This window comes from Herpailurus yagouaroundi, unplaced genomic scaffold, assembly GCF_014898765.1.
Source record: "Herpailurus yagouaroundi ecotype Mexico unplaced genomic scaffold, PumYag 160, whole genome shotgun sequence".
Taxonomy (NCBI): domain Eukaryota; kingdom Metazoa; phylum Chordata; class Mammalia; order Carnivora; family Felidae; genus Herpailurus; species Herpailurus yagouaroundi.
The window spans coordinates 21,047,439-21,063,537 of NW_024412401.1; the positions used below are offsets into that span (position 1 = coordinate 21,047,439).

The 16,099-nt window shown below is 47.6% G+C and overlaps 2 protein-coding genes across 7 annotated transcripts in view; one reads left to right on the forward strand and one right to left on the reverse strand.

Annotated features, from left to right (window-relative positions):
• TMEM8B (transmembrane protein 8B) overlaps nt 1-16,099 on the forward strand; it is a 69,202-nt gene that overhangs the window by 31,862 nt on the left and 21,241 nt on the right. For 3 of the 6 annotated variants that reach the window (XR_005792546.1, XR_005792548.1, XR_005792549.1), the window contains exon 13: nt 2,406-2,531. Coding sequence is in view for 2 of the 6 variants with exons in the window: in XM_040481657.1 (XP_040337591.1) it covers nt 980-1,115 (136 nt within the window). In the remaining 4 variants the exon portion in view is untranslated. Of the gene's footprint in view, nt 1-979; nt 1,131-2,405; nt 2,532-8,758; nt 9,500-16,099 lie in introns of those variants that run through there. The other 3 variants (XR_005792547.1, XM_040481657.1, XM_040481658.1) reach the window with 3 other exon arrangements.
• Nucleotides 5,573-7,695, reverse strand: LOC121034659 (olfactory receptor 13J1-like). Its single transcript, XM_040481665.1, has one exon. It carries the CDS (start codon nt 7,684-7,686, stop codon nt 6,748-6,750), a length of 939 nt encoding a protein of 312 aa, XP_040337599.1. The 5' UTR covers nt 7,687-7,695; the 3' UTR covers nt 5,573-6,747.

Genomic DNA, 16,099 nt, shown 5'->3' on the forward strand with positions numbered 1-16,099 from the left:
GAGGATCCAGATCAAAGGCTGCATCTTCAGTCACAGAGCACCTGCTGGATCTGTGCTCGCCACCTCCTGACAAGGGTTCCAGCGTCTGTCATGACCCCTGGCATCCCCAGAGCTGGTGCCACTGTTCCCTTCTCTGGCCTGAATTAGGGTGACTGTTAAGGGTGTTTCTGGAGACACAGAGGCAGCTGATTAATCTGGGTCAGCGCTGGACCTTACATCTTATCCACATGAGCAATTAAGGGCAGGGTTTCTCTTGCTGAGGTTTGGCAAAAAGATACAGAATTGCCTGAGTATGATGGTGGCTCATTCATTCACTCATTTAACAGATAACTGTGGAGCAGTTACTATATGCCAGGCCCTGTGCTAGGAGCTGAGAATACAGCAGAGGCTGGTGTGGCTTCTGTCCTAATACTTTACGCTCATTCCCTCACGCTAGGTGACCTTGGGCATGTCCCTTCCTCTCTCTGGGCTTTAGAAACCTCTGAGATTCTCTTTGAGTCTAGGATGTAAAGACAAAGTAAAACATGAAATCTGTAAAGAAGTTAAAAGGAAGCACCTTTTCTAGGTTATCACTTCATGGATTATACCCACAACATTTCAGATGCAAGAATAAGGGCTTGGTCTGTACTCGGTGTGTTTTTACAAATTGAGCTATGTTAACCTCAAATTCTGATACCTGACACGTGTGTGTGTGTGTGTGTGTGTGTGTGTGTGTACGCATGGTGGGGGGGGGGTTCCCAAGTAGGTGAAAGGTGGGAAACCACCTGTCCCCACATTTCTCTTCCTCACCCTCATCTCTAACAAAAAGACCAAGTGGGAATGGCAGAGGCATTTGAGGGCTTTTGAAAACAGATTGTGGCCTGCCCGCTTGCCCCATCTCCCCTACACACACACCTGCTCCAGCCTCACCAGACCACTCCCCATTAATGGACAAACCCCACACACTCCTATCTCATCCCTCTTCATACTCTTTCTTCAGTCTGGAGAGGCCTTTCTCTTCCACTCATCCTTCAAGGCTCTGCTCTCACACCCCTCCTCTGCACAGCCCACTCAGATGCCTTCCTAGAACTGACCATCCCAACAACATGATGCTTACCGCCATGAGCACAGGTTAATTGCGTTCTGCCCTGCATTGTAGTGTGTTGTCCCTCTCTCAAGTGACTGTGAGCTATTTTAATCAAAGGGTCATGTCCGATTCATCATTGTTACCCTCGGTGCCTGCACCCAGGCAGTGTTGATGATTGCCATTTGAGATCTGGTGCTATTCCGCTGCTCCAAACCCTCGTCCCAGATGTCTCACTTTGAGATCACCTCCCCCACCAACACACACACAGCAACAGAGGAGCGACTGTTGTGATTGCTGGGAGAAGAACTTTGGGGGTGCCAGTCTTCTCCCTGTCTTTCTGAAGAGCTAAGTCAGAGAGTAGTGGGTTTCCTCACAATTTAGGAGTCTGATCATAATACATTCATGGAAATTAGAACCAGCTCATGGGGTGACAGACTTATGGCCCCAAAGAAATAGGTCTGTATCTAGAAAATGCCATGTGTCCAGGTAACCGACAGCTTTGACTCTGCTCCATGGCCACAAGATGGGACACCAGAGAACGGCTGCTGTTCCCTGGGTGCATCAGTTAAGATGAGCTAGGTTTTGCTGCAGTAACACATAATCTTAGTGGCTTACCATGACAAAGGTTTACTTCTTTCTCATGCTACATGTCCTTTGTAGGTCTTTAGGGGGTTCTGTTCCATGTTGTCTTCCTCAGAGATCCTGGCTGATGGAGGCTCCACCATCTGGACATCACAGGTTGTGATGGCTGGGGAAGGACACACTAGGGCATTCACACCAGCAGTTACATGCTCCACCCCAGAAGTGTCACATCTGCCCACACTTCACTGGCCCTGTGTAATCCTACCACATGCTGGGAGGAGGAGAACCTGAAAAATTGCTGAGTATTTAGGTACGATATTATCTCACAGTACACTCAGAATACCACTCTGGCATCTATCTGCCAATGTCTCACACTCTGTCATGTTCTGGAAAATCAGGTTCACACAGAGATAGCAAACCGAGTGTCTGAGAATAATTGTCTAATTCCACGCCCTAGATTTAGACCTCCTGAGAGTCAAGGTGATGCCATAAGCTAGGACTGGGAGCCCTGGGACAGGAGCGATTGTTGCCTTTGTTCTGATTCTGCTGTATGACCTTAGTCAAATTTCTCCTTCTGTGAATGGAAGCACTCAATTAGGTGACTTCTAGTACTCTGTAACCCCTGAAACATTTCCTCATTCTGTCTAGCAACTTCCAACCCTGAGGTCTGACAGACCCAGGGTTACTTTGCAAGGTAAATATTGTGTCAATTTCATTGACTGGCGACTAGTTTGAACCATTTGATATTTTATTTTAGGCTTCACAAATTATTTTAAAAGAAAGGTGATGGGAATAAGACGACCAAAGCTTCCGTTACAAGTTCCCTGACATGACTGGATCTAGGATTCCTGCTTCACTACTTCCTCGCTGGATGGCAGAGCAGGTGAGTGTGGGCTTTGGAGTCAGACCAACCAGGGCCCAAGTCCCAGACCTGCCACTTGCTCACAGTTTTCCGAGCCTCACCTTCCTCACCTGTAAAGTGGAGATAAGAATAGTGTTCCCTTGTGGGGTAGTTTTGAGGATCCAGCGAGACAAGGCATGCAGAGCTCTTAGCACAGAGCCTGGCACATGATAAGCAATCAGTAAGTGGTAGCCAATATTGCTAGTATCATTATGTCCTCTTTCACAAGCAAATATTCCGGTTTTCATACACTGAAAAAAGGTTTCATGAGAACAGCCCACATGCTAGATCGATTGTCCTTACCTCACACCTACTGCCCAGTGACATTAGCACCTGCAGGTAGCTGGAGCAGGCTGCCAGGTGTTCTGACCCGAGGCTTGGGAGACAGAGCTGGCAAGTGCTGAGCTCGTTACAAGCAGACACACAGTTCTGGGATGGGCCAGGGCCAAGGACTCCAGGACCAGCTCTTGGTCCCCTGCCACACAGCTCTCCTGCTCTGGGCCCCGGAGGACCTCTCAGTCCCTGCCCAATTTAAAGTTCAAACTCTGGAACCACACAAGTTTGAGGGCTTGGGAGCTGTGGGGCTTGGACACCCCAGGATTCTTGTGCTTTCCCAGGAGGGCCTGGTTGCAGTGAGGTGGGCACAGGGGAGACACGGGACAGATTCTGACTGAGTCTCATTGCTGTCCTGCCCCTTGGATCTGAGTACTGGAGTTTGTGGCCCCCTGCCGCAGGCCTGCGTGTCTTGGTCCGTGAAATGGGGCATCTTCATTCAGGAATATTGTGAGGATGGGGACTCGTGAAAGTTTAGCAAAGTGAATCGCTGTCTAGAGTATGAGGCCCTGAGCACTTGTGAGGGAGATTAAGTCAGGGATTTAATCATGGGTCTCTATAGGTTTCCTTGCCCTTCTCTTCCCTTCCTATCTCCTTATGTTTCCTTTCCTTTCCATTTCCTTCACTTAAAGTTTTTTAAGTGTATTTCTTTTGAGAAAGAGAGAGAGAGAGAGAGAGAGAGAGAGAGAGAGAGAGAAAATGCAGGGGAGGGGCAGAGAGAGAGGGGAAAGAGAATCCCAAGCAGGCTCTACACTGTCGGCATAGAGCCCGATGTGGGGCTCGAACTCATGAACTGTGAGATCATGACCTGAGACAAAACCAAGAGTTGGACTCTTGACCGACTGAGCCACCCAGGTGCCCCTCCCTTTCCTTCATAATAAAGAATAACAACTTGTCGCAGTTAAGGAACTACAACACAGCCTTCACTAAAACAGTGGCAGCTACGGATTTTCCCGTGATACTATGTCTTGTCCTTTGGGATTTTTATCAAGATCACAGGTCAAAGTAAAACATTCGAAGATTGGTACTATTTGTTTTCTACATGGTCATGGACCAGTGCCCTCTTGCTGCCCACGGACACCTGGAACCCAACACCATCCCCTCACTGCTCTCATTTTCTCCATCTCTGTCTCAAGGGGCAGCAGCGCTATCCACCCAAATAAGCCTGAAACCCAAGCTTCAACCCACAAAGCCATTCTCTCTCTCGTCCACCTCTGTAGTCATCTGTAGATCCCAAATATTTCCCAGCTGCCCTCTCTCCGCTTGGTTGCCCGCCTGGTCAGGCCTCATGAGAGCCTGGCTTATGGATTATGGCAACAGCTTCCTCACTGCATGCCCCTCAGGCTGGAGGCCTTCTCATCTGTGCTCTACTCTGGAGCCAGGAGATCGTCCATTTCTTAAAAATGAATCACCTTATTTTTAAGTTCTAAGTCACGTTCATGTTATAAATATTGGAAATATTGGAATTAGTTAAATAAAGAAACAATCCTCATTTAACCTATCAATCCTATCTAACCCCACCACCCAGTGGAAACTGTTAATATTTTGTCATAGTTTCCCAGAATTTTTTGCATACATACTTATTCATAAATCCATAACAAAAATACTTAAACAAATAATATTGGGATCGCAGTGAATACAAAGTTGTGAATTCTGCTTTTTTCTATTTAACTACATTGGGAGCATTTTCCATTATCAAATATTCTTCAGAAAATAAGAATTTTTTGAAGGCTGCATCATATTCTATTATTGGACACCACCAAGATTTATTTGGACATTCTTCTATGATTAGATGTTAAGATTCTTACAACTTCCTGTTACTATAAATAATGCTGTGATTAATGTCCGTATATATATATATATATATATCCTTATTCATAGATCTTTGCACCTCTAATGATCATATTAGACTAATTCCTACAAGTAGACGTGTTAGGCCACAGAGTCCAGCAATTTTTAAGTCTTTTGATTCATACTTCTGATTTTTTTTTTTTACATTTATTTATTTATGAGAGACAGAGACAGCGCGAGCAGGGGAGGGGTAGAGAGAGAGGGAGACACAGAATCTGAAGCAGGTTCCAGGCTGCCAGCTGTCAGCACAGAGCCCGACGCGGGGCTCGAACTCACAAACCATGAGATCATGATCTGAGCCAAAGTTGGACGCTCAACCGACTGAGCCACCCAGGCGCCCCCATACTTCTGGCTGATTTTGCCAGGAATTTATATTAACTTATTCCCACCCTCACCAGCAGTGGATGACATTACTTCTTCACTGCACCTTCATTACCAACGGACAGTAAAAAAGTTCTTCACTAATTTCATTGGTGAAAATGATATCTAATCACTAATCTAAAAGTAAATGTGATTTTAACACCCCCAATGCCCACCTGATAACATCCAGATTCTTGTCCTGGCATCAAAGCTGGGCATCTTTGTGGGCAGCCTTCACTCTGGCCTGGTCAGAAAGGGCTGAGCTTCAGCGAGCAGGCTGTGCTTCTTTCCTCCGTGCCTCTGTTCTGACCAACATGGGAAGCAGAAAGAGGGACTGGAAGGGAACAGAGGGCTCAAGCAAGGATTCCACTTTCCTGCAGCGGGGGGGCAGGCAGGAGAGCTAGACTGCTTCCTGGAGGCCAAGGCTAGCTTCCCCATCACACAGACAGTACCACTGAGGCCAGAGGGGGGCAGGGAAGGGAGATGCCCTGTGACTCTGCATCCATTTCTGCTGTGTGCTCACTGAGATCTCAGAAAGGAAAGCTGAGAAGACGCTGAGCACCAGGAAGGGGCAGCTCTGGCAGGATCCCTGCAATGAGGTAAGGAAGGATAGAGCAAGTCTCCCCAAAGCCAGGTGAGGCCTGGATGCTGGGCTGGGAGGCATGGAAGAGGCTGCTTTTCATGCTCAAGAGAGACATCGGGAACACAGGCCCTGGCTGTTCAGGGTGATGGGTGCCCCGGTGGCCAGACGGGTCTGGAAATCATGGATTCTGGGCCTCATCACTTCCTCTACTGTCACCTCCCTGGGTACCATGCCTGTCATCTCTGAACTTAGCTCCGCTCAGATTCAGGAAGGACCCCAGGCTCTGTCACTATCACCCCTACACTGATGTGTTCATGAATGTATTTAAGAAACCTATGGGAGGCTAGGGTTGGGCAGGGCTGGGCTGTGGGGCCAGAGTGGATTCTTACCTTTTTTGCTCTTATAGTAACACTGAAAATAAAGCAGGAGGAGCTCAGGGAGGGGCAAAGCTTCTTGGGGAGGTGGCATTCGAGCTGGCCCTTGACAGTCAGGCCATCCTTTTACATGTGGAGTTGTGCTGCCTCGTGGGAAGAGCCAAAAGAGCACAGAGCTGGGCAGTGCTGGCCAATCCCGGGGCTCACACCTGGCTGGCACGTGGGGCTGTCAGGAGGGGGAATATGGGGCAGGAGCCCAGGGGTTAGTCAGGACTAGCAGGGCCGGCTTGTGAGGGCCCTGAATGCCCCACTGAGAAGGTTATGCTTTGTCCTGAGGGCAGTGGGCAGCCACTGGGTTTCAGTCAGGAGAGGGTGTGATCACATGTGCTTTTCAAAAAGGCCCCTCTATCTAGAGGCCCCTCTATCTATCCCCCGGGGAGGATAGAGTGGAAGGAGACTGAGAGTGAAGTCTTGAGGCCAGCCAGGAGCCGATGTAGAGGTGCAGGCGGAGGGCCGAGAGCTGGCCAGGCCATGCCAGGGGAGGAACCAAGCGGTGCTTTGTGAGCCCTTCTGTGGCGGCCCCAGTGGGACTCGATGCTGGCTTTCTGGGGTGAAGATTCCAGCCACACAGCCCTGCACCGCACCTGTCCTCCCTATAGGAGGCCTCACCCACTACCCTAAAGAGCCCAGGTGTCCCTCACTTGGAGGTCCAACTTCTACCCCACACTTTCCTGGCAGCCTCCTTCACTTCCGTGTTTCTCAAGCTGTAGATGACAGGGTTCAGCATGGGTGTGACCACGGCATAGAGGACCGTGAAGACCTCGTCAGAGACGCGTGCCTCCTTGCTCTTGGGTTTCATGTACATGAATATTACGGTGCCATAGAAAAGCATCACCACAGCCAGGTGTGCCGAGCAGGTGGAGAAGGCTTTGCGGCGCCCAGCGGCTGAAGGCACCCTCAGGATGGTGGCTAGAATAAGTATGTAGGACAGGCAGATGAATGCCAGGGGTACAGGCAGCAGCAGAATGGCGCCCACCAGCAGGAAGACTTCACTGACTGACGTGTCGCCGCATGCCAGCTTCAGCACTGCCAGGATCTCACAGGTGAAGTGACTAACCACTTGGCGGCCACAGAAGGGCAACCTCATGGCAATGACCGTCTCAGTCACCGACTTGAAGAGGCAGAGGCCCCACACGGTTCCCGCCAGGAATAAGCAGAGCCGGTGGCTCATGAGCACGGGGTACCTGAGTGGCCGGCAAATGGCCAGGTAGCGATCGTAGGCCATGATAGCGAGCAGTAGACACTCTGTGGAGCCTGCAGACAGGCTCAGACACATCTGGACTGCACAGCCAATAAAGGAGATGGTCTTCTGAGCTGACAGGAGGTGGACCAGCATCAGAGGCACAAAGGTGGACGTGTAGCAGATGTCCAAGATGGAGAGGTTGCCCAGGAAGAAGTACATGGGTGTGTGCAGGCGGACATCTAAGACACTCACTGCCACGATGGCAGTGTTTCCCAGCAGGGTCACCAGGTACATGGCTGAGCACAGAGGGAAAAGCAGGTGCTCCAGGGCTGGGTAGCCAGAAAATCCTTTCAGAAAGAACTCAGAGATCTCTGTCCTATTGACCAGCTCCATACTGCAGTGCTCAGGGGGGCACACAGCTGGGATGGAGGGAAAGAGGGTGTACGGTGGTGGAGAGCCCACAGAACCTCTTTTGGGTTGGGGTGCCTGGGTGGTTCAGTCAGTTGAGCATCCGATTTTGGCTCAGGTCAGGACTTTACAGTCCATGAGTTCAAGCCCTGTGTTGGGCTCTGTGCTCTCATTGCAGAACCTGCTTTAGATCCTCTGTCTCCCTCTCTCTCTCTGCCCTTCCCCTGCTCGTGCTCTCTCTCTCTCTCTCAAAAATAAACATTAAAAAAAAGAACATCTTTTGGGTTGAAGTATATTGCTTGGGCCTTTTCCAGCTTTTATGCACAGTCTGTCCTCGAGTTTGGACAATTTGTACACCTCACCTCTAGGCCGCAATTCATCCACGTGAAAAGTGAGCATTGATCTGGATCAGCATTTCCCTAAGAGAGTGTTAATGGAAATGTTAGTAGGCAATCTGAAAAATTAATTTGAGATACCACTAGATTAATTGAAAGTAAATAAAGTTCTTTACTGCAGGACTTCTCAGAGCCTTATATGCCAATGTGATTTGTGGCTTTCCAAAAGTGGTACAGGGCATGTAGTTCCCAAACTTATTTGACCATGGGTATCATTCTTTTTACATTAATCTACAGCACATAAGTATTCTACTAACATAGTTTGGGGAAAAAAGTATACTGGATCAGAGGTCTTCAAATGAATGTGTACTAGAATCACTGGAAAGTTTGTTAAAATACAGATTGTGTTGTTCCATCCTCAGAGTTTCTGACTCAGTTTGTCTGGGTGATGCTGCTTCTGCTGGCCACAGTGCCACACTTGAGAATCCCTGGGCTAGATGGTTCCTGAGGTTCCTCTTGGCTTTAAGGAACCTCTGAGATGCTTTATACTGTTCCCACTGTTGGGAATGCCCTTTTCCCTTATTTCTCAGCCTGCAGAAATCTGATTTGTGTCTTCAGGTTAGCTCTGGTCTCCATGCATGAAGCATACATTGTGCCTCACATTGGAGGGGCTGCTGATCTCTGAGCTTATCAGTTGGCTCATCCAACCTGTCCTTCCACAGGGCCTGTTTGTCAGCTACTGTGTGTGGATTGACCTTCAGAATCTGCCTTCATCACAGGCTTTTGAGCTGAAATTTGAAGGACTAGTTGGCCTGGCCTCAAACCTCCTATTGTCTCTGGGCCTGAGCTAGAGCTGCTTTGACTTCATGAATTCCTAAGGCATCTGCATGGAAAACTCCCTGAGAGGTGAATCCATTGGATCTCATTGCACGGTAGGAAGCTGAGGTCACATCGTAAGCCTCTGGCAAGGTGGGCCTAGAATCTAGTCCTCCCAAATGCATGGCACTGACATCATGCTCACGGCAGAGATTTGCTTCTGTCAAGCACCAAATGTTGGTTGTTCTTTTATCACAATGGATGAACATCTTTCTCCCACATTCTCCCCTCAGTCTTCTTACCAGGTAATGAGCATGAGTCAACATGTCCCATGGACGTACTTAGTGTTTCAGACACTTGCAAGATGTCAATAAACCCATGGGACACACTGTCCAAGCCCGGATCTAGAGTGAGCACCAGTTCCTGTCCGTGCCTCACTTGCATGAGAGTTTCCTTCTTTTACTCCTCCTGTGTTTACCCATTCCAGAATGAAGGAGAGATTGAGCTCCTATTACAGTCACCATGCTAGGCATTAGGGGAACAAATATGTTCCCGGGCCACTAAATTCAAACCATTTCTATGCAGAAATCATCTCCAATTCCCATGCCTAGCTTCATCCTGCTTCTGTTTGCGGGCCTCTAGTGACAGGAAGCCTACTTCTCCCATGGACATACTTCTTCCTTTTTTTTTTCTCTCTTTCTGTTAAGCCATGCTAAGGGTCGCAAAAATCCTTCCCAGTATGGAGTCTCTGGGTATTACTGGGCCTGCACCACCCAGCAAAGTTCAAGGCGAGTGGCCCCTGTGGACACTTTGCTCTCACACAGAATAAACACAGGGTCCAGGGCTCTGGGTCCTACTGCAGGAACGAAGGGCCTCTTCTGCAGCAGGGAGGGCTCTGCCCTAGTCTTGGGACCTCAAATAGAAGGTCTTGCCTTTTCTTGACTGTGTCTAGACACATTGTGGGGTAGAGGAGTGTGATCCGCAAGCTCCCTCCAAGATTCGGCTGGGAAAACCTGAGACAGGGCTCATGGAGGGGCACCTCTATTTAACAGAGTGTCAATAGCAGCAGGCACTGTGCCAGGGCTGTGGGCAGCATAGAGGTGGCACTGTGCTTTCCCGAAGCCCCAGTAGTTGGGCCATGCCATAGCTTCCTTTGCACGGCTCCACATACTATAATCTATCCCCTAAAGTCACTAACAAACATAAGCAGCTGTTGGCTCTCTATCGCAATATACATACACCCACGTAATGTCCCCATATATGCCCCCAACTCCATGTGTGTGTACAAACAACTGTTTGACCCCCCCCGTATGCACATATGTGCCTGTGCGTGTATATGCCACACATGGGCTCATGTATGTGCCTGTATGGTCATCCACGTGAGTGTATGCATATGTGTAGCAGGCACTCTCTCATGGGCTCTCTCTCTCTCTCTCTCTCTCTCTCACACACACACACACACACACACCTGGTAGTACGGATCCTTGGACTTGTGGCCAGGGCTTCAGAGGACCAAGCAGGACTACTAGGATGAATGGAGACCAAGCTGGGACCCTGGACATGTCAGTATAGAAGGAATAGCCCTTGGGGTAGGGAGCAAACTTTGTCTAGACTGAACCAGGAAGACAGAGAAACATCAGAGCAGGGACATGGTCACCAAACCAGCTCTAATGTCTTGTCTGCTTTCCAGCCTGTGTGCTGAGTTGCTGTCTCTCCCTGCTCTTTTGTCTCCCCTTTAGCTGGAGGATGAGGGCCTCTGGGAAGAGGGGCCAAGAAGGGATGTGTATGGATGCTATGGAACTCTGGTTCTCAAAGCAGGGCTAGGAAGCTTTGTCTGCAGAGCCTACAGTGTCCTTTCTGCCTCTGCCTTACTCCTGGCCATCTGCTACCTAAAAACCAGTTCAGATGCTACCCCCACCAGGGAGCCTTCCTTTGTTTCTCCCGGGTCACCTTGAGCCCTCTCTCCTTTGTGCACAGTCCTGCTGGCATTTTCAAGGTGGTACTCACCTCTCTCACTCACTTCTCGCTTGTTGCCTACCCTGCCAGCCCACAGGGGTGGCATCTCCTCCCCCAGGTTCTGAAGGCCAAGTTGAAGCCATCAACTTCTTCCTGTCTTGATGTGATTTCATGGGGCTAAGACAAATTGGGAGTGAGCAGCTGGGTGACAAACATGAGCTGTTCCTAATCTGGAGGACAGTCTGGCAGAACTGGAAGGGTCTCACAGCTCATGTAGACCAACCCCTTTTTACATATGGGGAGACTGAGGTCCAGAGAGAGAAGGGCTTGCCCAGCATCATCACACACTGAGTTGGAGGGGGAAGCCAAGGTTCTAGTAATTCCTTGGAGGTCCTGACTCCTAGCCAAGGTCCCTTCACCTGCCCCCATATCTCCATTTTTTTACTTACCTTGAGGCTTTTTCAGATTCATGTCCCTTGTTCCCTGGAATATACTTTAGAGACCAGGAACCTTCTTTGGCTGCAACTAGGAGAACACAGTTCAAAGAAGTGGGCCCAAGCCTCCTTTACACAGGGAACCCTGGTGGGCAGGACATGGGGTTTCACACTGACTCAGCTTTCCCAACTAAGAACACATGCCTAGACTTTTGCAAAATTCAGTGACGTGTTTGCAACTCAATAGAATTAAGTAGAGCTTTTAGAATTGGGTGGAATTAGGTAAAGTACTCAAAATTCAGTGGGACGTTCTCTGAAGAGTATCACACTTGTTGGAATTAGGAAATTCTGATGGGCTCAAGGCTGAACAGGGCACTCAGTAGCTTACTGCGACCTCCCAGGGACTCCCTGACCCGGGTGGCTCCCGGATCGTGGTCGACAGCCTCCCAGGGAGCAGGCAGGTCAAATGGAGTAGGCACCTATCAAAGCTCCCTATGTGCCAAGGGACTGTGCAATCCCCAAGGCAATTTAGAGGGAGAAGGGGAAATGTACCCAGTGTAGACACTTTGGGGTGCTTCAGGGATCATGTCCCAAAGACCCAATTACACAGAGTCTATTTGGAAATCTTAATTGGTGTGAAAAAGTTGGCGAAAGTGACTCAGGGTTGGGATCTGCACTCACAGATCAGTCCCCAGCCAGTGTGACCCAAGCATGTTTATAGAATGAGTAAATGAGTGAGTGGATGAGCAGTTAAATAAATACATAAAGAGTTCTCGCGAATAAATTTAAACATTAATGAATGGTGAGTACACAAATGATAGGCGGGGGTGCTTTCCAGGAGAGTTAGAGGTCCTGGTTCAACTGTCATAAGGATCTCAAGAAAATGCAAAATCTGGAAAGAGTGTAACGAGGAGGGAACTAGATGAAAAGAGACAAACAGAATTACAGGATATCAGAGCAAGGAGTCCATATTTACCATCCTGGCCCACCCTCATTGTAGAGACAAGGTAACTGCTCTAGAGACGAAGGAGCTGGCTCAGTGTCCGGGGTTTGCTCTGTGACGCTGATTTGTCTGCCCTTGAATGCATCTCCCTCAGTGCAAAGCAGGTCTGCCCAGGTCAAGCAGTGACTGGGTGCCTCTCACTGCACCTGGCTCCTCTTCTCCAACCTCAAAACAGGCATCTTGATGGTTGCTCCTTGAGGTTCCTTCTAGTTCTCAGAGTCCATGCCTCTGTGGGCTGGAGGGCCTCCTTATCAAATAGGGTCATTTTATTTCAGAGCTGACTATTGTTGTTGTTGTTGGATTTTTATTTAACTGTTTTAAAATACAAGTGACTGTATTAGCTTTTTATGTATTTATACAAGCTATACATATAGAACATTCTTTTATTTTATTATTTTACTTTTTTTTTTTTTTTAACATTTATTCATTTTTTGAGACACTGAGAGAGGCAGTACAAGCGGGGGAAGGACAGAGAGAGGGGGAGACACAGAATTGGAAGCAGGCTCCGGGCTCTGAGCTGTCAGTACAGAGCCCATCATGGGGCTTGAACTCATGAACAGTGAGATCATGACCTGAGCCGAAGTGGGACACTTAACTGACTGAGCCACCCAGGTACCCCCAGAACATTCTTTTAAAAAACCATGAAGGGGCGCCTGGGTGGCGCAGTCGGTTAAGCGTCCGACTTCAGCCAGGTCACGATCTCGCGGTCCGTGAGTTCGAGCCCCGCGTCAGGCTCTGGGCTGATGGCTCAGAGCCTGGAGCCTGTTTCCGATTCTGTGTCTCCCTCTCTCTCTGCCCCTCCCCCGTTCATGCTCTGTCTCTCTCTGTCCCAAAAATAAATAAACGTTGAAAAAAAAATTTAGAAAAAAAAAATAAAAAACCATGAAGAGGGGCGCCTGGGTGGCTCAGTCAGTTAAGCGTCTGACTCTTGATCTCAGCTCAGGTCAAGATCTCATGATTTGTGAGTTTGAGCCCCATATCGGACTCCATGCTGACAGCACAAAACCTGCTTGGGATTCTGTCTCTCCCACTCTCTCTGCCCCTCCCCAACTTGTTCTCTCTCTGTCTCTCTCAAAATAAATAAATAAGCTTAAAAAAATAAAAAGATGCAAATAATACAAAAATGTATGTTGTAAAAGTTATACTCCTTCTTCATGCCCCTCTCCCTGACTCCCCAAAGGTAGCCAGTGTTCTAATTTTATGTGTGTCTATCTACATATTTTTCTGGTCCTTTACATATGCATATCTACATAGAAAGATCAATTTTGTAATCATATGTAAATATGGCTTTAAAGCATGCTTTCTTGTTCTAGTCTTATTAAAGATAAGTGATGTACAACTGCTTATATTTAAATCATGTAATCTGATGAATTTTAACATAAGCGTGTAGTCATGAAGCCATCAGCGCAATCAAGACTGAGAATTTATCTGTCATCCCCACAGTTTCCTCATGTTCCTGAGTAATCCATTCCTCCCTCCCCAAACCAGGATATCTCTATCTCTGATGTGTTTTCTGTTCATTAGATTACATGCATTTTTCTAGCATTATATTTGTTGCAACACTGTTTACCAATACTAATTTTTCATATATTTATGGATCTCTTTCTAGACATAGTATTATGTTTTTTTTTTTAATTTTTTTTTTCAACGTTTATTTATTTTTGGGACAGAGAGAGACAGAGCATGAACAGGGGAGGGGCAGAGAGAGAGGAAGACACAGAATCGGAAACAGGCTCCAGGCTCTGAGCCATCAGCCCAGAGCCTGACGCGGCGCTCGAACTCACGGACCGCGAGATCGTGACCTGGCTGAAGTCGGACGCTTAACCGACTGCGCCACCCAGGCGCCCCCATAGTATTATGTTTTAAATAAATTTTATTGTCTCTTACAGTCCTCCTACCATACTGTTTTAATTACTGTAGATTACTAGTCTATATTGATATCTTCTAGGTCAAATTCCTTCTTACTAGCGTTTTTCAATAGTATCTTGGTTATTCTAGCACATTTCCTTTTCCAGAAACATTTTGCAGTCATCTTGACAAATTTCATGAAATCTTTTCTGAGATTTTGCCTTTAATTCATTGACTTATTTGGGAGGCAGTATTGACATCATTATAAAATCAAATTTTCTCATCCAGGAATATTGTTTGTTTCTCCATTAATCCAGATCTTTTACTGTATCCAACATGATCTTAGAGCTCTTCTCCTTCTAATATGTCAATGAAGTGATTTCCATCAATATATATTTTTTCCCAAGGTCAAACTCTTCTTATATTTCTGGGATAAACCCTTCTGCCTCTTGGTGTTTTATTCTTGTCAGAGATGCAAGATTGATTTGGGGGGTGATCTGATGGCCTCTAGCTTCTGGGCTCCACCTGGTGGACATCAGGCCAATCTCGATGGTCTTTGGGAAATTGGGAGGACGTGGTTGGAACAGCTATGAAGCCCTGAATTCCAAGGCTCAGGCCTAGGGAGATCACTGGTGGCAGGATGACAGATCAAGGAATCCAGTGGACATAAAATCTGTGTGCCCCAGTTATGTGGCTGTGCACCCTGTCACCTTGGGCTCTACTTGCTTCTAACTGAGGGAAGAGACCAAATGTGTATTAAAAGAATCTATTCTCAGGGCACCTGTGTGGGTCAGTCTGTTAAGCTTCTGACTTCGGCTCAGGTCGTGATCTAACTGTTCGTGAGTTCAAGCCCTGAATGGGGCCCTGCACTGACAGCTCAGAGCCTGGGCCCTGCTTGGGATTCTGTGTCTCCCTCTCCCTCTGCCCTTCCCCAGCTCATGCTCTGTCTCTCAAAAATAAATAAACGTTAAAAGAATCTATTCTCGGGGCGCCTGGGTGGCTCAGGTCGGTTAAGCGGCGACTTCAGCTCAGGTCACGATCTCGCCGTCCTTGAGTTTGAGCCCCACGTCGGGCTCTGGGCTGATGGCTCAGAGCCTGGAGTCTGCTTCCGATTCTGTGTCTCCCTCTCTCGCTGACCCTCCCCCGTTCATGCTCTGTCTCTCTCTCTGTCTCAAAAATAAATAAACGTTAAAAAAAATTAAAGAAAAAAAAATCTATTCTCTCAGAATCCAGCAGTCTATTCACTAATATGTCCTTTCTCTAAGCTTTATAATTATCTTTATGTCATTTTCAATGAGGCCAAAACCTCAAATATACCTTCACTTTTATGAATCTGGATGCCTTTCATATCAATAAACCCACAAGTCAGAGAAGTATATATCAATTTTGGTCCAGAAAGTAAGATCTTGAATCCTTGGCACCAGCCAAGTTTGGAAACTCAACACTTGTATGGATGGCTTCCCCAAAAGTTGTAGAAGATAAAACTTTTACATGTTTAAATGAAAATAAATTCTTAACAGCACTGAAAAATCAGAGACAGTGCTACCAGCAGACCAGAAATGTCGAGGAATTGCTGAAAATGGTAAGCAAATGAGATTGGATTGTTAGAGGAAACCACAGCCAAACAAAATAAGGAAGGGGTTACTACAGTAAGGACAGTGGTTTTGGGGGTTCTCAGCTCAGAGGCAACAGTTACCAGGAGCAAGGGGAAGGGCCTGAGGCAACCATCAGGATGACTGGTTAGGGACTCTAACTTGGCAGCAAGCAGGCAGGTTCAGGTAGTTGGGCATCAGAGATGCTTGCCTTCCAACTGAGTCAGTAATTGTCAATGCTTGAACCAGAGACTCACAGAAAAGTCCCAGGAGGAATGGGGAGCCACCAAGCCCAGCTGAAATCCTCTCAGTAACTCCTTCAGCTCCTGTATCATCATTCCTGGAGTAGTAAATGGAAACTGAATTCATAGACAAGGCAATAGGGAATTGTAAATAAGAAGATGAGCCTACTAT

Excerpts from the sequence above, each read along its gene's own strand:
- LOC121034659 (XM_040481665.1), bottom strand. The coding sequence starts at position 7,686 with ATGGAGCTGGTCAATAGGACAGAGATCTCTGAGTTCTTTCTGAAAGGA.